Source organism: Cetorhinus maximus, chromosome 25, assembly GCF_964194155.1.
Source record: "Cetorhinus maximus chromosome 25, sCetMax3.hap1.1, whole genome shotgun sequence".
Lineage (NCBI taxonomy): Eukaryota > Metazoa > Chordata > Chondrichthyes > Lamniformes > Cetorhinidae > Cetorhinus > Cetorhinus maximus.
The window spans coordinates 36991325-37018327 of NC_135903.1; the positions used below are offsets into that span (position 1 = coordinate 36991325).

The 27003-nt window shown below is 42.1% G+C and overlaps 1 protein-coding gene across 2 annotated transcripts in view; it reads left to right on the forward strand.

The window, feature by feature from the left end:
- nsfa (N-ethylmaleimide-sensitive factor a) overlaps nucleotides 1–27003 on the forward strand; it is a 311021-nt gene that overhangs the window by 206586 nt on the left and 77432 nt on the right. For both annotated transcript variants that reach the window (XM_078529818.1, XM_078529817.1), the window contains exon 17: nucleotides 7755–7834. In XM_078529818.1, coding sequence (XP_078385944.1) covers nucleotides 7755–7834 — 80 coding nt within the window. The remainder of the gene's footprint in view (nucleotides 1–7754; nucleotides 7835–27003) is intronic.

Genomic DNA, 27003 nt, shown 5'->3' on the forward strand with positions numbered 1-27003 from the left:
AAGTTCACTGGCAACTGTATTCCATCCGAATTCCCCAGAGATGGCCGTCACCCAACTGTCGCACTTCTGCAGTACGTCTTTAGCTAGGTTCACAGCAATCTTGATGGCACAGATTCCCAGAAACACTTTTATCTAAACCCATTAAACTCTGTTAAACAGCCTGGTTGGCTCTGGAAAAACCGAAGCAGCAGCAGTAAAATTGTCCAATTCATAATCCCTGCTCTAACCCCCTCTTCAGCTTTCTGTCCTATTTAACAAGGAGCTGTGTACGTGTAATACCGTTAGTGCGCCTTTTCTGCTGTCTCCTTTGCTGTAGCGTGCAATTGTACCTGCCAGCCAGCCACAGAGCTTTGGGTCTTAATGTCCTCGTGGTACTGCTTTTCAGTTCACATGGGCCAATCTTTCCAATTCAAGAAAATTACAGTTGATCCCTTTACGATTGATATAAACTCTTAAAGGTCCTTTTGAAGCATACTAAAAACCAATTATAGATTCCACAAATATTAAAATTACAAATTTTCGTGTCTGCGTCAAAGATCGCCACACTATGCAATACCGCTGCTACCTCTTCACTGCTGCATTGGCAGCATCATCGTATCTAGTGAAGACACAAGCAAAGTACTCATTTCATACTGTAGCCAAGCCCTGTGTCTCCCCAAGAACATGTCCTTTTTGGCCCCTTAATCATCCCCTCCATTCCTCTGACTACCCTGTTAGTATGTATGTTTATAAATGATTTTGGGCTCCCTTTTATGTTTGCCACAAATCCATTCTCATACTCTCTGCTCCTCTCATTTACTTTTTAGGCCTCCTCCATACTTTATATATTCAGCTTGGCTGTCTATGGTATTATTAACTTTACATTTGTCAGTTGCTACCTTTTCCTGTCTCAATTTAACCTAACGTGTTTAGTCATTCAGGGAGTTTGAGCTTTGGATGCCCTTCCTTTCCCAATTTATGGGAATGTGTCTTCTCTGAACCTATTCCTCTATTAAGGTCTCTCTTTGTTCAATTATTGTTTTGCCTAACAATTTTTGATTCTAATCCAGCTGAGTCCGATCCCTTTTCAACTCACTGAAGTTCGCCCTCCTTGAATTAAGTATTTTTATTATTGTTTGTCCTTTGGCCTTTTCCTTAACTATTCTAAACCTTATGATATGATCACTGTTCCCTAAATGCTGTTCTATTAAAACATACTCCACATCATTTCCAATAAATAGATCCAGCACTGCTTCCTTTTTTCATTGGGCTGGAATCACAATGATGAAGAAAGTTCTCTTGAACACATTTCAGCAATTCCTTCCCTCTTTTTCCCTTAAAGTTATTTTCCCATCTATATTGGGATAATTTAAGTCCCCCTTTATCACTAGTCTTTCTTGCATCTTTCTGTAATTTGCCTGCACGTTTGCTCCTTTAGGCCACTAAATAATGGGAAGGAAATATAATATGCACCAGTAACTTAATAGACCTTCTATTCCCTAATTTTAACCAGATAGATTCTGCCTTAGACCCCTCAACTACATCATTCCCCTCCAGTGTTGTATTAGTTTCCTTGATCAATACTGCCAGACCCTCTATTTTTCCTTCCCTGTCTTTCCTTATGGATCAAACTGGCGAAGGTTGCCTGGAAGACAAGTTCATAGTGTGTTCGGGCCAGTTCTTAGAACAATATGTTCTGGAACCAACCAGGGAACAGGCTATTTTAGACCTGGTAATGTGTAATTAGACAGGATTAATTAATTGCCTCATAGTGAAGGATCCTCTAGGTAAGATTGATCATAACATGATAGAATTTCACATTCAGTTTGATGGTGCAAAATGTGGGTCTGAAACTAGTGTCTTAAACTTGAAGAATAATTACAAGGTTATGAAGACAGAGTTGGCTACAGTAAGCTGGGAAAATAGGGTAAAAGATAAAACAGAAACAATGGCGGACATGTAAGCAGCTATTTCATTACTCTGAACAAAGATGTATTCCACTGAGGAAAAAAGACTGAGAAAGGTGCCACCATCTATAGCTAACTAAGGAAGCTAAAGGTGATATCAGATTGAAAGAAAAGAGGTACATTGCTGCAAGGATAGTGTTAGGCTTGGGAACATTTTAGAAACCAGCAAAGGGTGATTGAGAAAACTGGCAAGAAATATAACTGAAGTTAAAGCTTCTACAAGGAGATACAGAGGAAGGCTCTGATGGCCTACATCCTAGGGTCTTAAAAGAAGCGGCTGCAGAGATAGTGGATGCATTGGTTGTAATCTTCCAAAATTCCTTCTGTTCTGGAAAGGTCCCAGTGGATTGGAAAACTGCAAATGTTGGAAAACTGCAAATGTAACACCTCTATTCAAGAAAAGGAGGGAGACAGAAACCTGGGATCTATAGGCCATTTAGTCTTACACCTGTCATTGGGAAGATGCTAGAATCCATTATTAAGGAGATTGTAGCAGAACATTTAGAAAATCATTTTTTTTATTCATTCATGGGATGTGGGTATTGTTGGCTAAGCAAGCATTTACTACCTATCCCTAATTGCCCTTGAGAAGGTGGTGATGAGCTGTCGCCTTGAACTGCTGCTATCCACATTTAGGTCCACCTACATGCTGTTAGGGAGGGAGTCCCAGGATTTTGACCCATCGCCATTGCTTCACTGTCGCTATAGTTCCAAGTCAGGATGGTGAGTGGCTTGGAGGAGAACTTCCAGGTGGTGGTGCTCCCATGTGTCTGCTTCCCTTGTCTTTCTAGATAGTAGTGGTTGTGGGTTTGGAAAGTGCTATCTAAGAAGCCTTGGTGAGTTGCTGCAGTGCACCTTGTAGATGGCACACACTGCTGCCACTGTGCGTTGGTGGCAGAGGGAGTGAATGTTTGTGGATGGGGTGGCAATCAAGTGGGCTGCTTTATTCTGGATGGTGTCAAGCTGTTGGAACTGCACTCATCCAGGCAAGTGGTGAGTATTCCATTTGACTTGTGCCTTGTAGATGGTGGACAGGCTTTGGGGAGTCAGGAGGTGAGTTATTTGCCACGGGTACGAGCCTCTGACCTGCTCTCATAGCCACAGTATTTATGTGGCTATCCTAGTTCAGTTTCTGGTCAATGGTAAGCCCCCCCCAGGATGTTGATAGTGGGAGACTCGGTGATGGTAGTGCCATTGAATTTCAAGACACGATGGTTAGATATGCAATCAAGCAGTCAACGTAGTTTTGTGAAAGAGAAACTGCGTTTGACAAATTTATTAGAGTTCTGCGAGGATGTAACAAGCAGGGTAGATAATGGGGAACCAGTAGATGTAGTACATTTATATTTCAAGGCACTCAATATATGTCGCAGACAGTTATTGCACAAGATAAAAAGGTGTTAGGATGAGGTGTTAATGTGATATATTAACATGGATAGAGGATTGGCTAACTAACAGGAAATAGTGGCGGGATAAATTGGGCCATTTTTGGGTTGGCAAACTAGTGGAGTGCTACAGGGATCAGTGCTGAGGCCTCAACTATTTACGATCTAGATTAATGACTTGGATGAAGGGAGCGAGTGTTTTGTAGGCAAAAATACAAAGAGAGATAGGAAAGCAAGTTGCGAGGAGGACACAGTCCGAAAAGGGATAAAGATAGGTTGTGAGTGGGCAAAAAATTGGCAGATGGATTAAAATGTGGGAAAATATGAGTTTGTCCACCTTAGCAAGAAGAATAGAAAAGCAGGATATTATTTAAACGGAGAGAGACTCCAGAATACTGCAGTACAGAGGGGTCTGGATGTCCTTGTACATAAATCACAAAAAGTTAGCATGCAAGTTCAGCAAGTAATTAGGAAAGCAAATAGAATGTTGGCATTTATTGTAAGGGGAATGGAGTATTTTTGTAGCAAAGTCTTGGTAGAGTAGGGCATTGGTCAGTCTGCGCTGAGAGTTCTGTTTACTGTTTTGGGTCTCCTTAAGAAGGGATAAAGTTGCATTGGAAGCAGTTCAGAGAAGATTCACTTGGCTGATTCCTGAGATGAAGGGTTGTCTTGAGGAAAAGTTGAGTAGGTTGGGCCTATACTCAGTGGAGCTCAGAAGAATGAGAGGTGATCTTATTGAAACATAAGATTCTGAGGGAACTTGACAGGGTAGATGCTGAGAGGATGTTTCCCCTCATGGAGGAATATAGAACTAGGGGACACAATTTTAAACTAAGGGGTCTCCCATTTAAAATAGAGGTGAGGAGGAATTTCTTCTCTCAAAGGATGGTTAGTTTTTAGGATTCTCTTCCCCAGAGAGCAGCAGAGGCTAGGTCATTGAATATATTCAAGGCTGAGTTAGACAGATTTTTGATCTGTCTGAGTCTGAGGTTATGGGTCTTGGTGGGATTGGTGGGGGAGTGCAGTTATGGGTATGGCAGGGTGGTAGGTGGTGGGGTGCATCAGGCAGGAAAGTCAAGTTAAGGTCACAGATCAGCTGTAATATTGAATGATGGAGCTGGCTCAATGGGTTGAATGGCCACCACCTCCTCCTATTTCTTAAGATATTACCCTGAATACATTGTAGCCAGGAATGTTGAGCTCCTAATCTTCCTATGCTGTGGGTCAGGCCACTGTTTTGCCACTATATCACAGTTCCATATGGTGATTTGTGCCTGCAGCGCCTTGACTTTATTTACCACGCGGTATGTATTCCAAACTTGTCTAGATTCACTCTCAATAGCTTCTCTTTAACCCCATTTCTGAACTGTTCTTTACTCTCAGTCTCGGTCACCTGTGTGCTTTGCCTCTCCTCTCTAATGCCTATTAGTGCCTACCCGCTTACCAGATTAGTTTAAACCATTCTCACGGTACCAGTTAACCATCTCTCAAAGACATTGGTCCTAGCTATGTTGACCTGCAACCTGCCCTCCAGCTGCCCCAGAAATGGTCCCTGTGCCCCAGGAATCTGAAGTCCTGAATCGTTTCTCTAGCCGAGCACTAACTTGTCTTTTCCTACTACTCCTGTAGTAACCAGCGCATGGCATCGAGTGTAATCCAGAGATTACCACCTTTGAGGACCTGCCCTAATTTCTTCCTGATGGGAGACTTCTGCCTTCTTTCTTCCGATTTCATTGGTTCCCATGTGGACCATGACTTCTGGCTGTTCCCCTTGATCCTCTTCCTCATGCCGCCACACCCCTCCCCCGCCCCACCAAGAAAAGGTTTTGCACCCTCAGTGCGTTGCTTCCCTGGTGCCACTATGTGATATACATGTCGGTGATTGCAGAAAAAACTGAATATCCTCCTGACAATGGGACCTCTGACCATTGCATTTCTATACTTCATGCCCCCTTACCACCCCCAGTGCAGTCAGTTGCCTCACAGCATCATGAAAGTGCTCACACCTGCATTGCTTTCAAACAATAGTTTTGCATTCAGGTTGTCCCTCCTCACTTGCACACTATGAACCATAATGGAATCAACTTGATAAACCAACATTGCATCTATCTTTATCAAGGAAGATGTTGCTGCATCAGTCATGGTGAACGATGAGGTACCTCAGACAATTAAAGGGTTTAAAATTGATAAGTAGGAGGTATTGGATAAGCTGTCTGTACTTAATTGATAAAGCACCAAGACTGGATGGGATGCGTCCAAGGATACTGAAGGAAGTGAGAGTGGAAATCGCAGAGGTACTGGCCATAATTTTCCAATCATCTTTAGACTTGGGTGGTTAATTGCAAACGTTACACCCTTGTTCAAAAAATGGTGTAAAGATCAGCTTAGTAGCTACAGGGCTGTCAGTTTTACCTCAGTAGCAGGGAAGCTTTTAGGAGCGATAATTTGGGACAATTTGGTTAAGGTGGATTAATTAAGGAAAGCCTGCATGGATTTGTTAAGGGAAAATAGTGCTTGCTAACTTGCTTAAGCTTTTTGAGGTGACAGAGAAGGTTGATGATGGCAATACGGTTGATCTGGTGTACATGAACTTTCAAAATGGCATTTGAAAAGGTACCACACGACAGACCTGTGGGCAAAGTTAGAGATCGTGGAATAAAAATAGCAACATGGATGCCAAATTGACTGAGTAACAGGAAACAGGGTAGCAGTGCATGGTTGTGTTTTGGACTGGAGGAAGGGTTATAATGAAGTTCCCCAGCGATCAGTGTTAGGACCCCTGCTCTTCCTGAGATACATTAATGACCTAGACCTTGGTTTTCAGGGCGTAATTTCAAAATTTGTGGGTGATAGGAAACTTGGAAGTATTGCGAACCATGAGGAGATAGTACAGAACTTCGAAAGGACATAGGTTGGTACAATGGGTGGACAATTAGCAGATGACGTTTAATGCAGAGAAGTGTGAAGTGATTCATTTTGGTAGGAAGAATGCAGAGAGACAATATAAAATAAAGGGTACAATTCGAAAGGCAGTACAGGAGCAGAGAGATCTGTACATCATTGAAAATGGCTGGACAGGTTGAGAGTGCGGTTAATAAAGCACACATCATCCAAGGCTTTATCAATAGGGGCATAGAGTACAAAAGCAAGGAAGTTATGTTAAACCTGTATAAAACAGCCTCAACTGGAGCATTGTATCTAGTTCTGGGCACCACACTTTAAGAAGGATGTGAATGTGTTAGAGAAATGAAGAAAAGTTTCACAAGAATGGTTCCAGGGATGAGGAATTTTCGTTATGTAGAAAGATTGGAGAAGTTAGGACTGTTCTCCTTGGGGAAGAGAAAGTCGAGAGGAAATTTGATAGAAGTATTCAAAATCATGAGCCTGGGCAGAGTAGTTAGGGAAAAACTGTTCCCATTGGTGGAAGGATCAAAAATAAGAGGGCACAGATTTAAGGTAATTAGTGAAAGAAGCAATGGTGACATGAGGAAAAACACCTTCATGCAGCAAGTGATTAGGAATGCATTGCCTGAGAGTGAGGACCAATTGAGGCTTTCAAAAGGGAATAGGATCATTATCTGAAAAGGAAAAATTTGCAGGGTTACAGGGAAAAGGCAGGGGAGTGGCACTAGGTGAATTGCTCTTTTAGAGGGTCAGCACAGATTTGACTGACCGAATGACCTCCACCTGAGTTGTAATCATTCATTGATAATAAGCCCTCAGTAATGTGCTCAGGAGTATCAACTTAGGTTTTTTGTTGAAATCTCGAGTGGAACTTGAACCCCATTTTTTGATTAATAGGCAAGAACACTACCACTAAACCATGGCTGACACCTAAATTGCCATGTTTTAATATGGAGAGGTTTGTTGGGTACTTTATTACCATCAATTTTCTTTAGAGAAATAAAGTTTCTGAATGAAAATAGTAAATTTGGAAGGTGCAGTAGTTGCAGGGCAGCCAAACCTAAGGGAGAGTTGAAATCTGTGTGAAACGTTAGTCCATTCCACACCCCAGAGTGGGCAGCAGCTATAGAACCATACTGACTTAAGGGTTTAATGCATCTTTCTTGTCCTGTCACTTGGGTGAAGGTGGCATGTGGAATGGTGGCGTTAGGGAAGGGGGCAGTTATTTGGGGCCAAAAATGAAGTCTGCCGCCTATGTCAGAGATGGAGAATTGATCAGGGTTCCTGCTGCTGAATGCTGTCAGTTAATCTCTGAGTAAAGGCAAGGCACAGCCAATTTTAGCTGTGGTGCTGCTACAGATGATTGGCCTATCGACATTTTTGTCCCTGGTCCCTATAAAGAATAGGCACTTGAATGAAGTACCAGATGTTTGTGGAATCAAACTCCATCAAAGAGTTGGGGAGTAGAGACTAGGAAGTAGAAATTAGAAAAAAAAATCATGTTATTGTTTGATTTCAGATTATGTCCCAATTGGCCCACGCTTCTCCAACCTGGTGCTTCAAGCTCTGCTGGTCCTGTTGAAGAAGTCATCTCCACATGTAAGTTAAACATTGTTCAAAATAATGAGTGAACCACACCTGTTGTTTCTGTCACTCCAAGGGCTTTTGACTTTTCCTTGGAATTTTGTAAATGACATGTTAGTTGTTGGATTTATACTTCTCAGAACGTGTAATTAGTTTCTCCAAGAAATTGAGAGTGTATCAGACTCTAATATTGAAAGAAATTATCTTGCAGGGAGCTGTTTTAAACCAAGGATTAATGCTCATTTTGGCTTAGCCTCAAGATTTTTCAGCAACCTCTTGACTCTAAGGTGCTCATGGATTTTAGTGTAAATCAGTCATTAAATTCACATTAAATCCATGATTTTGCCTATCTTATGCACTAGTTATATACGAACATATGAATTAGGAGTAGTTAATAGCTGAGCTGTTTGGTGTGGAACGTTGATTCCCTATCCCCTCTAATTTTTTACCTTTCCTTTTCTCTTGACGATAGCAAATGATAATTACGGTTCCACAAGGCAGCCGGCTTCAAAACCTCAACCAAGCTGGCTGCTCATGTGTAATCTATGACCACTGAAAACTGCATTCCATTCAACCAAGTTGCTGAATTTCAGTTCTGAGGACATTGCTTCGGTGCCTGATGCCCATGTTATTTTTGATGAGCCATCAATTAAGGACTGTGGGTGGGAAAACTGGGAGGCCATCCAACCCTGAGAGATTGGCAGCCCCATCAGCAGAAGTGGGAGCTGCTGATGTGAGGAGGAGAGAGGGTGGCCCAAAGTGGAGGCGCGCTCAGAAGAGGTGAAATTAAAACTAAATGCAGCTGCCAGACCGCTAGGGCAAGCTTGTGGCCATAGCTGTGGCCATCTTGCAGCCACAGGGTGTGGTTAAACATGGTGCATGGAGTGCTAGCCCCCACGTGTTCTGCTGCTTGGGAAGCTGCCTTCATCAATGGTTTTGTTTCAGCCTCCGCAAGGGATTCCAGTCAGCATCAACAAAGTAGCTGCTTAATTGGCTACCTTCTGCTTGTGGGCCAAGTAACTGCCCCACCAACAACCTCCACCCCCTTGAATTCCCATTGTTTAAAATAACCCGGAGGCAGGAACATGCTATCAAGTTGGCTAGTGGTGGGAATTCGTCTGCTTCTGAACCAGCCTCCACTGCTGTTTAAAAATTCAGCCCTCAGTGTCTGCACACGCTTCCAAGGAAAGAACTTGAATTTACATAGCACCATTCAGGGTCTCGGAACATCCCAAAGTTCTTTGCAGCCATTGAGGTACTTTTAAGGTATCGTCACTGTTATATAGTACAAAACCCAGCAACTAAATTTGTGTACAACTTGGTCTGGCCAACAGTGATTTGATAACAACAAGATAATCTGTTTGTTATTTTAGTTGCGGGGTAGTTATTGGTCAGGGCACCAGGGAGGGCTTTTTTCTGTCCACCAGAGAGAACAGACTCTGACACTGCAATGTTCCCTCAATGCTGCATTGGATTGTCAGCCATGATTGTTGTATCTGTTGTTAGATTTAAACCCGCAACCTTGTGACTCAAAGGTGAGAGTATTACCCTCTGACCCAAGGGTATGGACAGGTTCTGTGCCACTTGGGCTGTTTGTGTTGTGTGCTCTTTCCTTTGTGACCCAGAGACACTAATTATATCATCATGGCTGAGATTGTCGAATTTAGTACACATCTGGGATGTAACCTGGAACCATTCTGGTTTGTATGTCTCAGTGCCACGTCAAGCTTGCCTTTACCCATTTGGGAATATCATCCACGTGCACTTAATCATGATCGTCTGGAACACACTTTAAGCGTCATTGATTAATCCAGCATTTCCTTTGGTATGACTTGATTGATGGTTCCTAGCATTTGTCAAAGGAGTGGGGGAGTCTTTTGACTTCAGTGTAATAAAGTTCAAGTTTTGCAATTCACCTTGTGTAAGACAGTTGTTTAGTGAAAGCACTTTGAGTTTGATCAATTGGAGGGTTTTATGCTTCTGTACATTTTGTGCAGTGAACCAAGTAGCTCTTGGCTTGACTTTGTGTTTTTCCACGTGGGTATCTACTCTGTTCAACACTTGGTATCATATAGTGCTCTTACAAACACATCTATCCCTCCCTCTGTCCTTTTTACCACTCTGCTGTGCCTCCAAGGAATGCTGATTCTGGAGCTCCCATCTCTCTCAGCAAGGAGCATGGATGCTTCATTTAGAATGGCTTGCTGAAGAAGTCCTATTTCCATCTGGTGAAGGATATTTGATTCGTCACTGCTTCATAAACTTGGCTTCATGCAACACAAATAACATGGCAAATCATTCAAGGCACTTCAGAGGTGTGATCAGACCAAAAATTGGTTGCAGAGCCAAAGGAGAGAAGATGAAGATTGGGGGGGAAAAAGGTGGGTCCTAAGGAGGCACTTAATGGAGCAGAGGGTTCTAAAGAGGCATAAGGGTTTTGGGTGGAAGTTCTGGAGCTTGGGGCTTAGATGATTTGAAGGCACAGTGGCAAATGTTGGTGTGAATGCAGAGAGTGATGTATAAAAGTCCAGAGTTAGGGGAATGCATAGCTGTAGAGCTGGAACATGTTACAGAGAAAGAGAAGGTGAGACCATGAGGGAGAATGAAAATTTTAGATGCTGAGACCATAGGTCAGTGAGCACAAGGTGCAGGATAGGATAGAGACAGCAGAGTTTCAGATGAACTGTGGGGAAGGTGGGAGATCAACCTGAAGAGCATTGGAATAGTAGTGTGTGTTGAGGTGACGAAAACACAGGTGAGGGTTTCAAAAGAGCAGAGACAGGTGAGATTACAGAGGTGGAAGTAGGTGGCTTTTGTTTTCAGCTCAGAATCAAACAGAATGCCATGTTAGTGAACAAATTGCTTTAACTCGGTGAGGAAGCTGAAGAAGAGGATTGAATCAAATAAAAGCAAAATGCTGCAGATGCTGGAAATCTGAAAAAAAATGAACTGCTGGAAAAGCTCAGGTCTGGCAGCATCTGAAAAGGGAAACAGTTAACATTTTGAGTCACATGACTCTTTGGAAGATGGTTGAATCGGTGGGATAGGTATAAAGTTTGGAAATTTAGTCTTAGTTTAAATTCTTGTAAAATGCAAAAATTGAATTGTTGTTTATTTGTGCTTCTCTTAACCTTAAGTTAGTTTTAAATTGTAATGCTTAGTATTGTTTTCTTTCCTCTAAGCTGTTTTACAGGTGTTTTTGTCCGAAAAGAGTGACATAAGGCAATGTTATTGACTTATATTTGGTAATGACTTCTGTCCTTGTATGTTATCCTCCACATTGTAGAACTCTTGCAGTTGTTTCTACTTTGCAGTGAAACACATCCTCTGCTTTGTCTTGTCCACTCTTCTGCCTTTCTCAAAGTGCTATCATATGCTTGTTCTGGTTCTTCAGGAGCCAGCTGCCACCTAAATGATAACTTTACAATGGGGGTGTCTGCCTGATTTCCCTTGGCATCTGCACATGCACTTTGGATTGTTAGATGGCTATAAGGAGTGGAAACTGTTAACTTAGTTTCCCCTAACCCAAGGGGGTTACCTTGAAATGCTGCTTAGGAACAACAAGCTCCATACGGAGCAGATAGAGAACCTGCGTACCCTGGTATCCTCCAAACAATATACTGCCATAACACAGCTTTACTCGTGCACTTACAAGGTCTTTCCCTAACATGGGGTTTAAAAAGAATGATCTCGCTTACTGTTGGATGATTTACAGAGGCTTTGAACTTAAGTACTTTCGATGCTTTTTAAAATACATTATATTTTCAGTGACTCTGGCAGTGACTATATCAAAACAAATTGCACAGCTCAATTTTTTTTAAATAAAGAAAAGGGTTGCCTCCTGTGAAGTACTAAAGCTTTAAAGTCTGTTTTTTTAGAATTTAATGAGTGGTTTAATCTTACAAGTAAATTCAGGCGTCTGGCAAAGTGCAGTTAATTATAGGTCAGCCGATGGGATTATACACAAAGGTTTTATCGATGTAAAACGAAATAAGAAGCAGCTGCAGAAAAAAATATTGGTACTCAGTAATGAGCGTTATTGAAACCAATAATCCCTTCTCTTGGTGACTGATTATACTCGAGTTCTGGCCGTTAACTTTGTTGTTTTTGTTTGTAGCTACTGAAAGTTACCTGTGCAAAGTTGTTCAAGTTCAGATGATTTCTATTTACAATTTCTATTCAGAAAAATGGAGAATGACCAAAGTCCATTGTGTATGCTTTGATTGTGTCTCTGCGAGGCAGTTTTCTTAATTAATGGTGCTATTTAAGTGCAGATTGTTACTGTCTACAACACTGGCTAACTTGAAGAGATTAAGGGAGAAGAGGCGGTAAATTGCAGTAGTGGTTAGGTGGTAACAAGCTTGTTTTTTCTCCAAACTCTATAGATTATAGGCAGAAAGAAAGCTTAACCAATGACTGAGGAATTGCTGCATTGTTGAACATGCTATCTTTTGACTGAGACATTAAACCAAGGCTCCATCTGCCCTCTCAGATGATCCAAGATCCATTTCAAAGAAGAGCAAGACAGTTCCCCTGGTATTCTGGTCAATATCATTCCAACCAATGCCGAAAGCAGATTGGTCATTCTCATTGCTGGAGGATAAGCTGGGCACCCTTTTCTAGAAAAGAGAAGGCTCAGAACTTCTCTAATAGAGACCTTTGAAAATAATGAAAGGGTTCGATCAGGTAGATGTAGAGGAGGTGCAGTCCAAAACTAGTATCCATAAGTCCAATAGAGAATTCAGGAGAAACATTTCCACCAGTGTGTGGTGAAAATGTGGAACTCGCTAATACAGGGTGTAGTTTGAGAATAGCTGAGATTCATTTAATTCAAAAATATCCAATTAAGTTCCAAGTCCTATGTCGAACCCTGGTGTCATAAAAAAATCTCAGCCTAGGTTTACAAGGAGGCATAGAAAATAGGAGGAGTAGACCATTTGGCCTTTCGAGCCTGCTCCGCCATTCATTATGATCATGGCTGATCATCCAACTCAATAGCCTGCTCCCACTTTCTCCCCATATCCTTTGATCCCTTTCGCCCCAAGAGCCATAATCTAACTTCTCCTTGAAAACATACAATGTTTTGGCCTCAACTACTTTCTATGGTAGTGAATTCCACAGGCTCAGCACTCTCTGGGTGAAGAAATTTCTCCTCACCTCAGTCCTAAATGGTCTACCCCATATCCTCAGATTGTGACCCCTGGTTCTGGACTCCTCCACCATCGGGAACATCCTTCCTGCATCTACCCTGTCTAGTCCTGTTAGAATTTTATAGGTTTTTATGAGATCCCCCCCCCCCGCCCCCTCATTCTCCTGAACTCCAGCGAATATAATCCTAACCAACTCAATCTCTCCTCATATGTCAGTCCCTGGCAGTGGGAAAGCTTATAGGTTAGCCCTAAGAAAACGCTGTTACTTAAAAATAAGGTTTAATGATCTCTGGGTCAGACCGGTGAATTGGGAAAGAGAGACGGACTTGGATTTATACAGAGCCTTTCACAACCTCAGGACCTCCCAGAGTGCTTCACAACCAATTAAACGCTTTTGAAGTGCAGTAGCTATTGTAATTTGGGAGAATGGTGATTTAGCAAATATGAAGCACCCCATTACAATGTTTTACAGGCACGACCACAAATCAGCTAACCGATAATGTAAACAATCTATCACCAGTGCTGATGGAGCTACCACTTGTACGTTTCCCTCAGTGCTTTTCAGGGACAAAGGTGAATGGCTGTTTGCTGTGACACTGATGTCTGGCATGGATCTTGGTGATTGTGGCAACGTAGCCTGGCCTGTGTATACTTTTTCCTGTCCCAGGAAGGGTCCTAAGTAGACTGATCACAAGGGGACCTTATGAGTAATGGCCAACATTGTTGCTTTGCTATTGAAAAACAAAGAGTATTGTACTGTGTTGTGAGATCATTAAATATAAAACTGAAATACTATTTTGTCTCTGTACAAAGCCTTGATTAGGCTTCATCTATAACACCATGTCTGACATTGGTCTGCTTCATGGTGAATGATATATAAAGTCCCTGGTAAAGTTTCAAAGGAAGGCCACTCGACTAGTGAATAATTTAAAGCTTCAATTACCAGCATGAGCTGGATATTTTACAGTAGAAAAGTGTAGACACTGGGGTCTTCATATTAATGACAAAGTAGACTTGGTCCATAGTGTTCAAGGAGAATTGGTTTTGGGGAACCAAGAATCATGAATTTAAGTTATTGATTATGAAGCATTGATACTGAGAAGTACTTGTTTTCGCAGCGTCATCAATCTTAAGAATAAGTTGCCAGAACCTTCAGCGAGTGCGGATTCACTGTAAAGATTCAAAAGGAAAAACTTGCAATTACATATCGTCTTTCATGACCTCAATGTCCCAAAGTGCTTTATAGTCTATGAAATACTTTTGAAATGTAGTCACTGTTATGATGTAGGAAACATGGCAGCCAATTCACATACAGCAAGGCCCCACAAACGGCAGTGTGGATAATGTCCAAGTCTGCTTTTACGATTGAGGGATAAATATTGTGAGGACAGTGGGGATACTCCCTTGCTCTTCTTTGAAATAGTACCATGAGGTCTTTTACATCGACCCACCTGAGAGGACATATGAGGCTTTGCTTTAATGCCTCACTGAGAGATGATATCTCAGACGGTGCAGCATTCTCTCAGCACTGTATTGGAGTGTGAGCCTAGATTTCTCTGCTCAAGTTTCTCTGCTCAAGACTCTGGAGTAAGGTGAGCTTGAACCCACAACTTTCTGACTGAGCAGAGAGAATGCTACCAACTGAGCTATGCCTGACAGGGAGCTCAATGCATTCCTGAGAATGGCCACATAAGTGCATTTAGAAGGACAATTTCCATACCAGTGTTTCTGTTACATCTTCCTTTTTCCCTCATCCAAGGATTCTTCTTCGCTGTGGTTGACAGGGTCATCTACAGTCCCATTTCCCGCACTTGTGCTCTAAACTCTTCCTCTTCCTCCAAAAATCATGGATGGAGTTCCCCTTGTCTTCACCTTCCACCCCACCGGTTTTTGTATTCAACAGATCAACCTCCACCATTTTCATCACCTTCAGGGTGATACCACCACCAAAAGCAATTTCCTGTCTCTTTCCCTTTCAGCATTTTGAAGGGACTGTTCCCTCTACAATAGCGTGGTCCAAAAAAGTTCTGGTGAGAGGCCATTGATCTGAAACCCTGGTTCACTTTCTCTCTCCACAGATGCTGCCTGACCATTTTCTGTAATTATCTTAAATTTCTAGCAGTATCTTGCTTTTTCATTGGAGGGAGAATTTCTTCCAGTCAGTGTGGTCTACTGGGAGTTCTTTTGCCTCTGGGGCCAAAGAAGAATTTCCTAGAATATTTTTCTTTAAATTGGATTTTTTCACTTTTTTTTCTTCTGCCCGAAGATTATGTGGCGATAGTAATAATGTTAGGAACTCGCACCATGACCCTATATAATAGATTTGGTGGATCAGTGATCTTCCTGTATATCTATATTTGCACTAGAAATGGTTTTTATTTGACAGCAATGTTATATTGTGGATTATTAACTCTCAAAATACTGCTCAAAATTGCATGTATGTGCAAGCCCCTCTTCAGATGTTGGAAAAGAAGCAACAACCTGTATTTCCATAATCCATGTATTTTATTATGGAACTTATGAAGAAAGAGAGAGACTCAGTTCATTGCATTAGGAATGACAATGTTGGTCGGTGATCAATTTTGGATGCCAATGTGCTAAACCAAACTGTAGCAGCATGTGATAGTCCCTGTAACCTGCAGCCATTCTAGAAAGCAAGGTACTATTCAGATAGCAATCACTTGTCCTCTTTAAGATACTGTGCAAAAAAAAAAGTTGAACCCAAGGTACCTTTAAAATGGAACAGGCTGCTCACAATGGAAAAAATTTAGCGAGGATATTGGTAGTAAATTTTGATTTGTGATAGACCTCTAGATGGGTTTGTCCATGCAGTGATTAAGTAGCACTTCAGGGGGCCAGCTTGAACAGTAGAATAATCCATTAAAAGCCACCTGAGGGCAAGGAATCGTGGAGAATTGCATGTTCAATGTTCAAAGATAGGATGATCATGAACAAGAGAGGTGATAAAGAGAGTCATTTCAAAAATGTATCTGCAACGTAGTGTAAAGGTTGTGCAACAAACACCTTCACTTCTCAGCTTTGGTTTTGGCCTTGAGATGCCTGAGAATTTAATTGGCCAGTTCCATGATTCCTTATGTCCAATCTTTGATGCAATTTCTGTTTGATTTCCAATGTTTCTGATTGAGCCCTGCAGGTGTTTGGGTAACTCGTGTGACGTTGCTACATTTCAGTCTTTTGAACTCAGGCCAATGTTTCTAGTGGGGAATTGTAATATCTGCTCGTGCATGCATAAGGACATAGGGGAGGTGATGGCATAGTGGTATTGTCATTTGGTTGGTAATCCAGAGATGCAGGCTAATGCTCTAGGATTAGAGGTTCAAATCCCACCATGGCAGATGATGAAATTTGAAATCAATAAAAAGAAATCCAAAAAGTCTAGTAATTGTCGATTGTCGTAAAAATCCATCTAGTTCGCTAATGTCCTTTAGGGGAGGAAATCTGCTGGTCTGGCCTATGTGTAACTCCAGACCCACAGCAATGTGGTTGACTCTTAACTGCCCCCTGAAATGGCCTATCAAAAGTTTAAAAAATCTATTAAAAAGAATGGAACAAGATACATCAACCTAGACACTGGAACCAACAAAGGCGAACTCAGCCCTATCAACCCTGCAAAGTCCTCCTTCGTAACATCTAGGGGCTCGTCGAGCAACAGCCTGACATAGTCGTACTCAAGGAAACATACCTTACAACAATGTCCAAGACACCGCCATCACCATCCCTAGGTATTTCCTGTCCCACTGGCAGGACAGACCCAGCAGAGGTGGCAGCACAGTGGTATACAGTCGGGAGGGAGCTGCACTGGGAGTCCTCAACATCAACTGTGGACCCCATGAAGTCTCATGGCATCAGGTCAAACATGGGCAAAGAAACCTCCTGCTGATTACCACGTACCACTCCTCTTCCATGTTGAACACCACTTGGAGGAAGCACTGAGGATGGCAAGGGCGCAGAATGTACTCCGGGTGGGGGACTTCAATGTCCATCACCAAGAGTGGCTCGGTAGCACCACTACTGACTAAGCTGGCCAAGTCCTAAATTACATAGCTACTAGACTAGGTTTGCAGCAGGTGGTGAGGGAACCAACAAGAGGGAAAAACATACTTGACCTCATCCTCACCAACCTGCCTGCCGCAGATGCATCTGCCCATGACAGTATTGGTAGAAGTGACCACCGCACAGTTCTTCCGGAGACGAAGTCCCATCTTTACATTGAGGATACCCTCCATCATGTGTGGCACTACCATTGTGCTAAATGGGACAGATTTCGAACAGATCTAGCAACTCAAGACTGGGCATCCATGAGGCGCTGTGGGACATCAGCTGAATTGTACTCGAACATAATCTGTAACCTCATGGCCTGGCATACCCCCCGCTCTACCATTACCACCAAGCCAGGGGATCAACCCTAGTTCAATGAAGAGTGGAGGAGGGCATGCCAAGAGCGGAGGGCATGCCAAGAGCAGTACCAGGCATACCTAAAAATGAGATGTCAACCTGATGAAGCTATAACATAGGACTACTTGCATGCCAAATAGCATAAGCAGCAAGTGATAGACAGAGCTAAGTGATTCCATAACCGACGGATCAGATCTAAGCTCTGCAGTCCTGCCACGTCCAGTCGTGAATGGTGGAGGAAAATTAAACATCTCGCTGGAGGAGAAGGCTCCATAAATATCCCAATTCTCAATGATGGGGGAGTACAGCACATCAATGCAAAAGATAAGGCTGAAGCATTCACAACCATCTTCGCCAGAAGTGCTAAGTGAATGATCCATCCCGGCCTCCTCCGCAGGTGCCCAGCATCACAGATGCCAGTCTTCAGCTAAATCAGTTCACTCCATGTGATATCAAGAAGCAACTGAAGGCACTGGAGAGTGCAAAGGCTATGGACCCTGACAATATTCAAGCAATAGTACTGAAGACGTGCTCCAGAACTCATCGCGCCCCTAGCCAAGCTATTCTAGTACAGCTACAACACTGGCATCGACCTGGCAATGTGGAAAATTGCCCAGGTATGTCCTATACACACAATGCAGGACAAATCCAAACAGTTACCACCCCATCAGTCTACCCCCCATCATCAGTAAAAGTGATGGAAGGTGTCATCAACAGGACTATCAAGTGACATTTCCTTAGCAATAACCTGCTCACTGATGCTCAGTTTGAATTCTGCCAGGGCCACTTGGCTCCTGACCTCATTACAGTCTCGGTTCATTGGTTCAAACATGGAAAAAAGAGCTGAACTCCCGAGGTGAGAGTGACTGCCCTTGACATCAAGACAGCCCTTGACATCAAGACAGCCCTTGACATCAAGACAGCCCTTGACATCAAGACAGCATTTGACCCAGTGTTTCATCAAGGAGCCTTACCAAAACTGGAGTCAATGGGAATCGGGGAGAAAACTCCCCGCTGGTTGGAGTCATATCCAGCACAAAGGAAGACGGTTGTGGTTCTAGGAGGTCAATCATTTTCGTTCCAGGGCGTCACTGCAGGAGTTCCTCAGGGTAATGCCCTAGGCCCAACCATCTTCAGCTGCTCCATCAATGACCTTCCTTCCTTTAAGGTCAGAAGTGTGGATGTTTGCTGATGAGTGCACAATGTTCAACGCCATTCGCGACGACTCAGATACTGAAGCAGTCCATGTCCAAATGCAGCAAGACCTGGACAATATCCAGGCTTGGACTGACAAGTGGCAAGTAACATTTGTGCCACACGAGTGTCAGGCAATGACCATCTCCAACAAGAGAGAAACTGACCATCTCCCTTTGACATTTAATGGCATTACCATCACCATCGCTGAATCCCCCACTATCAACATCCTGGGGGTTACAGTTGACCAGAAGCTGAACTGGATGAGCCAGTGGCTACAACAACAGGTCAGAGGCTTGGAATCCCGCAGTGAGTAACTCACCACCTGACTCCCCAAAGCCTGTCAAGCATCTACAAGCCACAAGATAGCAGTCTGATGGGATACTCTCCACTTGCCTGGATGAATGCAGCTCCTGCAACATTCAAGAAGCTTGACATCATCCAGAACCAAGCAGTCCACCTGATTGACACCCCATCCACCACCTTAAATATTCATTTCCTCCATCATTGGTGCCCAACAGCTGCAGTCTATGCCATCTGCAAGTTGCACTGTAGGAACGCACCAAGCCTTAAGACAGTACCATCAAGAAGGACAAGGGCAGCAGCCACATGGGAACACCACCACCTGGAACTTCCCCTCTAAGCCACTCACCATCCTGACTTGGAAATGTATCGCTGCTGCTTCGCTGTCACTGGGTCAAAATCCTGGAACTCCCTTCCTAACAGCACTGTGGGTGTACCTATACCCCATGGACTGTAGTGGTTCAAGAAGGTAGTTCACCACCACTGTTTCGAGGGCAGTTAGGGATGGGCAATAAATGCTGGCCTAGCCAGCGACGCTTGCATCCCATGAATGAATAAAAAAGAAGCAATTTTTGACTACAAAACAGAAGTGCAGTGGTTGTACATCTTCTCACTGATATTGTTTCCTGTCTTTAATTTTTCTTCTGTCCGATATGATTATTGAGCTCAGTTCATTTTTTCATCTCATTATGTTTGTTTTTCTGCTTTCTAATTTTTCCACTCTTGCACAAAATTTTGTTTTTGTCTCTGACATCCTCCCATGAAAAAAAATTCTGCCCAATCATTTTGCAAGGAAAACATTTTCTGAACTGCCATGACAGTTCCTCTACAGCTCATTACGTAATGCATTTGTTTACCCATCTCACCTTCCTTCACCCCCGCAGCTCCTCCTTATAACGTACCCTACTGAACGTCATGAATTCCCCGATACTTCACAGCGCAGCTTGGTATGCCTCTCTGAGGCCTAACTTGAGTGGCACATCAATCAAAGACAAAATCCCTCAATATTTCCCCTAACCCCACCCCCCACCTCTCATCCAGCTGTGCCAAAGCTACTTCCAGTCCCCCTCCTGGCAGCAACTTACTCTGTCACAAAGTTCAACTTTATCTGTTCAAACTGAGTTCCTGATTTAATTGGATTATATTTTGGTCATTGGGTGGATAAATCAAGACAGTGCTAGGCCACCAAAGATGTGGAGGAGAGGGATAATGAACTCGCAAGACATGGAATTAATTTGTAGAGGGAGACGAAAGGCTTGGAGATGGTCAAGTTAGCTGAATGAGAGCGAGAACTCAGTTTCTGATCTGGACACACTGAGCACAACCCACAGCTGCACTAAGAGCCCAGTCCATATATTGCGAGCAATGCCTTGGAAGATCAACTAGTTTTACTTATTCTGTTTCCTCAGCTGCACAACAGTCTGCTGATTGATCCTGTCTGTCCAAAGTTGCCTTGAAAAATGGGCAAACAGATGTTTTCGTAAGAATTATCAAGTCTGGGAAGGGGGTTAAAAGGATCAGTGGAGGGAGGTATTCTTCACTTTCAGAGCAAGGTTGATATGGATTTTTGCCTGTTGGTGCCTGGGTCTTAATATTAATTTTACTGGTCAGAGCTGAAGTCAAGAAAAGCTAGTCATAAATTATCTAATTTTTAATGCCCGAGCTTTTGAATTTTGCTTAAATATGCAAATAATGGCTTCCTTTCTTGCTCTCCTCAGACCCTTCACCTTCCGTTAGCCTGGTTTCTAATATTTTATTCTTAACTTTTAAGTAGTCATGCCTCTTGAAATTGAATGCACAACAGCACCTAATAGTTAAAATGTGGCTTATTTTCACACACTTCAGTTTTCTGAACAGTTGCACAGGATCATTACCATTCACCCAGCTATAGTCAGTTATTCTTCTCCGGACTGAGTATCATAAAAGCAGTATTAGTGAAACTTACAGAGACATAGAACATCTCTTGTTATAATCTGTATTTTGGTCTTGGTTGCTTCGGGTTGAACTCAAAGAGGTTAATTGTATATAGTGGGCAGTGTATAATCCGTCCCAGCATCCAGGATGGAAATGTTTAGCACAAGATGTCTTATATATGTAAAATAACAGCAATTGTGTCGATCAGGACTATAGATCATTGTGATTTAATGGGATGGATTCATTTTTTAAAAACAGCACACTCAGTTGGGTGTATGTGCGGAGACAATCACCGTGCTCTGTTTGTGACTATTTTGTACACAGTAGAAGGGCTGGGAGTGAGAGTGAAAAGGCGGTCACAACGGGGAGTCGAACGAGAGAGAAAGGGACCTTGGTTGAAATGAGCAGTGCCCGTTCTCAGTGCCTGTGTGGGCTACTAATCAGCATGCATGGTCACACAGAGCACAGCTCGAAGAGGAGAAATAACTAGAAAATTTTATTAGCTTTTTTTTTTAACTCAGCGAGATTCACTTGCAGCTTACAGCACAGCAACATGTTTTTCTATAACAAAGTATCTTCCGCAATCAGCAGTGGGTATTGCCCCCGAAATAAAAAAAAAGTCACCTCCAGGAAAACCATAAAGCCCCTTGAGACCTCTATAGACTCTGTGTTTCAACCTTTTGTAACATCCACTTCTACAGAGAGTGAATGAATCTCCTCCTTTGACACTGTGGACTATAGACCCACCATGGAGTTTATCCTGAAGAAATGGATCTTAATTTCTTTTTAAGCATCAGTGCTGCCTTTTATAATGGTTTGTTTTTGTGCAGATGAATGATGTTACATTTCACTAAACTGTAGTAATATAATGAATATTAGAAATTTCCAGAAAGGTAATTTCTCCCATTATGAAGTGGTTGTTCATATTTCACCACAAATCTAAATCTCTAGACAGAGAAGTATTTAGCAGAAGTCATGTTTGATGGTTCCCTCTGATTTTGTAAAACTGAGCTCCCAATAGTTTCTAATTTGGTACACATGTTCTAAATGCATTTTCAGTTTAACAAAAAAATGGTGATTGCCTCTGCACCAGTGATAGATCGTGGGCCTACTTCTGAAGAGAACAGTATTTTGCTGCACCTATAATATGCAGAGAAATGGCATCTCTGCGTTCCCACCCTGCCTCCCAACTGTGACACTTTGTTTTCTCCCTTGCCCGCACCCTGTGATTTTCTCCCTTGCCTGCACCCTGTGATGGGATTTATATGTATGATTTTTTAAAAAATTTATTTGTTCATGGGATGTGGGCTGGCTAGACCAGCATTTATTGCCCATCCCTAGTTGCCCTTGAGAAGGTGGTGGTGAGCCACCACCTTGAACTGCTGCAGTCCATGTGGTGTAGGTACACCCACAGTGCAGTTAGGAAGTGAGCTCAGGATTTTGACCCAGTGACAGTGAAGAAATGGCAGCTTAGTTTCAAGTCAGGATGGTGTGTGGCTTGGAGGGAAATTGGCAGTTGTGATATTCCCATGCACAATTTTATTATCTTTTATTTTTTACTTGGTGGGATTCATTTGTAGCTTACAGCACAGCAATATGTTTTTCTATAACTAAGTATCTTCCGCAATCGGTAGTGGGTATTGTCCTCGAGATAAAAAAAAAAATCACCTCCAGAAAAACCATAAAGCCCCTCGAGACATCTAGAGACTCTGTTTCAACCTTTTGTAACATCCACTTCTACAGAGAGAGTGAGTGTCTCTCCTCCTTTGACACTGTGGGCTATAGGCCCTCCATGGAGTTTATCCTGAAGAAATTCTGCTATGGTTTGATTTAAGTTGTTCTTGGAAAGATTCTTTCTTATACTGCTGCCAGGAGTATAATTGGCATGTTCAGAGTGTGTTAGTTTGGAATACCATTGTTATTATCAAGGCCAAAGTGATGAGAAACTTTGGGACCAGAATTTTGTTTCCTCATGTTTGTAAGTGGTTGACTGATAGCAAGACTAATGGTCCAATAAGAGTCAATATATAGAAACATGATAGTTTTGGCAAGTTTTGTGACACAAATTGGGTTGATAGGGTGACAAATGTATTTTTTTAAAGGCTATTGATTGAGTGGAAGTGCTTTGACAACATTGGAGTGAAGGTTTCATATTGGGAACGATCATCAGTTGCTTTATGCAATAATTCCTGTAGCTCATTTGCAGCGAAACATTAGGACATCAAATTCATTCTAACTGTTTGTGTATCACAATCTCACAGAAATCCTAAAAATGTACACTGCATCCCATACAAAACTTTACCATGATTTATCAAGTTTCACAAAATAGAGAAAAATATACATGAATGAAGATGTAAAGAAGAAATAATTTGATTTTAAAAACTAAATCAACTTTTTAAAGGCAGAAAGGTCAACTTGAAACAGAAGTTCTTTTAACATTCAGCTCCTTCATTTTTGAAAACTAATTTACATTTAATATTAAGATTGGACATTAGTTTACTAGACTGAAAACAATTATTGTCAGAAAGCCAATAGCAGTGGGAAAGAAGAACCAGTGGGAGTAATTGAACTGCAAAGTGTTTGCTGAATGGAAGACCATTTCTACTGACAGGCCAGGAATTACTGTTCAAGTACTATGTTCCTGTCCTCTAAGGGTTCCTGACTGGACAAGGCATAGCCGGAATCTAAACTGACTACCTGTTCACCGTATTAACATCCACTGCTGATAGCTGGCCACCCAAAGGAAATATTTGCAGGGCTACAGGAAAAAAACAGGGTGAGTAGGACGAGGTGAGGTGTTCTTGCAGAGAGCCAGCACAGACAAAACAGGCTGAATGGCCACCTGTGCTGTAACCATTCTATGATATGAAATTGGGGAAATTTTCATCTATCCCAAGATTAAATGCCTGATGAGGTAGGTGGAAGAGATGTGATTGGAGTTCCTGTATTGTGTACACAGTTCTTTTTATAATTCAGTGAGACACCTGAAAAAGGAGGATTCACTACTAGATCCAGTGATGGTGAATGAACCAAAATAGCTAAGAGAAGCAAAGGGGGAACGTTTCAGCAGTAAGGACCATAATATAATGGTTTGGGGGTAACAATTGAGAAGGACCTAAGTATGACAAAGATAGATTGCAGAAAAGCTGATTTTGAGGGATTGGAAATATAACTTGGAAAATAAAATGGACAGCAATATTGGCAGATAATGATATGGAATGGCATTGGGAAACATTTAAAACTGTGTTCAGTGGAAAATTATGGGTCGGATCTTATGCCAACAGCTGTGAAGTTGTGACCGTTGTTTTAGGACCCATTGGAAGCCCTGACCCATGCACAAGCACTGCAATTGCTCGGGAAGTTAAAACTTCCATGGGGCTGATTTGCGCTCCCCAGGATACTACAATGAGCTCAGGGTTGGAAACTGGGACTAGACTTGTGATACATTACTCGGGTGCTTATCCCAGTATTGCTCCAGTGTTTATTGGAACTGATTAGTAGCGTTATCCAACTGAGCACCCCTCCCCCACACCTGATGACCCAACTATCCAATTCCCCCCACCCCTCGTCCAACCCGACTATTCACTTCCCCACCTGCACCCCACCCCTCGCAATGCCCTCCAGCAACAACATAATCATCAAGGTGTGACCTGAACATGTCATAGATGAGAAGACTTTTATCTTTCTGTAATCCTCCTGGCCACAAACTCCAAACTTTCCTCAGCCATATTTTCAAGCCACTTTCATCCATCCAGTTTTTAATGTGAATGTGGATGACTACTCCTTTTGGAAATTTTTGTTTTGGGAGAGTTTTTCTCTTGAATGCCACCATTGGCTTAAGCTTTGCCCTATCAGAAATACACGACAGCGCAGATTTGAATCTACTCTCTTCATGGCCAGTTGTCTTAACCAACACTCTTCTGTCTCTAACTTTCCTCGCTGTTTGACTCAATAGCAGGGGAGTCTCATCCATGTTCTTAATACAGGCTAATTGTATGCATCCTTTTGTCAACATTTGATTGTCAACCATTAAAATACGATAAGTCTGTCATCAAGTTCTGTTGGGATACACTGTGAAATCTTGGTTTTCTGTTGCAGTGCAAAATTGTTTCGCTTCATAAACCTGATACACCATCCAGGGCTGACTTTGAAATCTACAATGCCTAATTTTCTTGTTTCAGGTAAAGATTCAGAAAGATCCTCAAAAACCTAAGTCAATTCTGGTGATTTTCATTTGACGTATTTTGCAACTTTGTTTTTCCAACTGCGGCCACATGCTAGACTTTCCTCTGTTTGTACATTGAATCTTGGGCATCTGCCAAAGCTGTGTAGAGAGCTTTTTCCAGCCTCTAGCATTCTTCTCCGATATCTCAAATTTTCTAGCTGCTGCATAACTTTTTCTGATCTGCAATCTCAACGACTTTTAAGTTTGAACTGGGTGGGCTATGTATCTGCCATTCCCCCTTGATACTATTTTGCTATATTATAATGCAGTGCTCATCAGTGAGTGGGTAGCCTTGACATCATGTTGACGTGCACAGAAATGAGGAGCTGAACAGCCTTGTTCAATAGTGTGCTGTTCCAAGGTTCTATCAATGAGTAAGTTTGTACCCGGGCGAATTTGACTTCAGTGGTGAGCGGGTGGTATGTACAAAGAGTTCGGATTTTTTGGCTAAGAGTCAGGGGTTGACTTCTACGTGAGATGTATGAAAAATTGAATAATTTTTTTGGCCAACAGTCAGGAGTTGACATTTACATGACCCTGACCATTGCTCCAGTATATATGGCATATTTAAGAAGGGAGATAAAACATGTCCAGGAAACTATCGATAGCTTGACATTGGTAAGAGGAAAAAATAATCAAAAAGAGAAAATAACAAAACATAACATTGCTTTCAAAAGAGAAGTCTTGCTTAAACAAGTGTAAGGAACATATCTTTTTATTTCTGTTGGACTGTGAATTAGAATTACAATGGCTGTAGGTTGAAAGACATGTCCACTGGAACAGGATGAGAGATACATAATGTTGTAGTCCTGGAACAGAGTGTGCCATGAAAGACAGGATAGTACCAGAATGGAATCCTGGACCAAGAAAGCTGCCCGACAAGAGCATTTTAATTGGCTCCTGACCGGGTGACCTGGTTTTGTGTGAGAGCAGAGCAAAATAGCTCCTAGCCTGAAAGGAACAAGACCTAAAACCTCTTTGTCCTGTGTGTGGAAGATTCCAGTAATTCCACAATAAGCTAGCTGGCTTTTTCTCCTCATATCTCTATAACCTGCTCTCTCTGAAAACCTCTGTCAAGAGGCAAAGGAGAAAATCACTGTTGGAGACATTGAAAGGCAAGTGCTCAACCAGTGAACGAAATACTGGAAGTGCTGGAAAACCAACTCATGCAATCAACAAGAACTGAAAGGAATTTGGAAAACATCGATGAAAATCAGCCCATCGAATCCTGTACTCCAGAATTGGTGCTATTGAACTGTTTTATCCCACCCTTAAAATCCATGTTTTTGTGTGTCTTATGTGACTTGTATGTGTGTGTATAGGGATTTAAGAAGGGGGTAAAGTTTAAGTTAGTGTTAGAAATTAGCAGTTCATATTTCTTTCTTTTACCACTAGTTAATGACAGTTTGTTCAATAAACAGTTATTTACTTACTAAGTTTACAAACCTGATGCTCATATTCTCTTAACCTAAATTAAAAAGTTAGGTAGAATTGAGCAATCCGGTGATCGATCCAACTTTTTCTCATCTGTCACGGCTTGGGGAACAGTGGGGATTGATATTATAGCGCACAATCCCCAGTGAGTCGTGACACAAGTCATTGAATTCTTTGAAGATGTAACAGAAGATGTAATGCAGCAAATATAATTTATCCAGATTTCCAAAAGGCTTTTGATAAAGTATCCCATATTGGATTGATGAATAAGTTTAGAACATGTGGAGTGGAGCATGTGAACAAATAGCAGAATGTATAGCCAGTTGGCTTCAAAACAAAAAGCAGTGTGTTGGGCTAAAAGTTAGGGGAGGCAGAATGTGCAAAATGGGGCCCGACAAGGTGAGTACTGGAATCACTGTTCACAATATATATTAATGATTTAGACTTTGAAATCAGAAACGCAATTTCTAAACTCGTCAATGACTGTTGCCTCACCAATTTGGTATTAGGATAGTCAATATGAGGACTGCAACAAATTACAAGACATT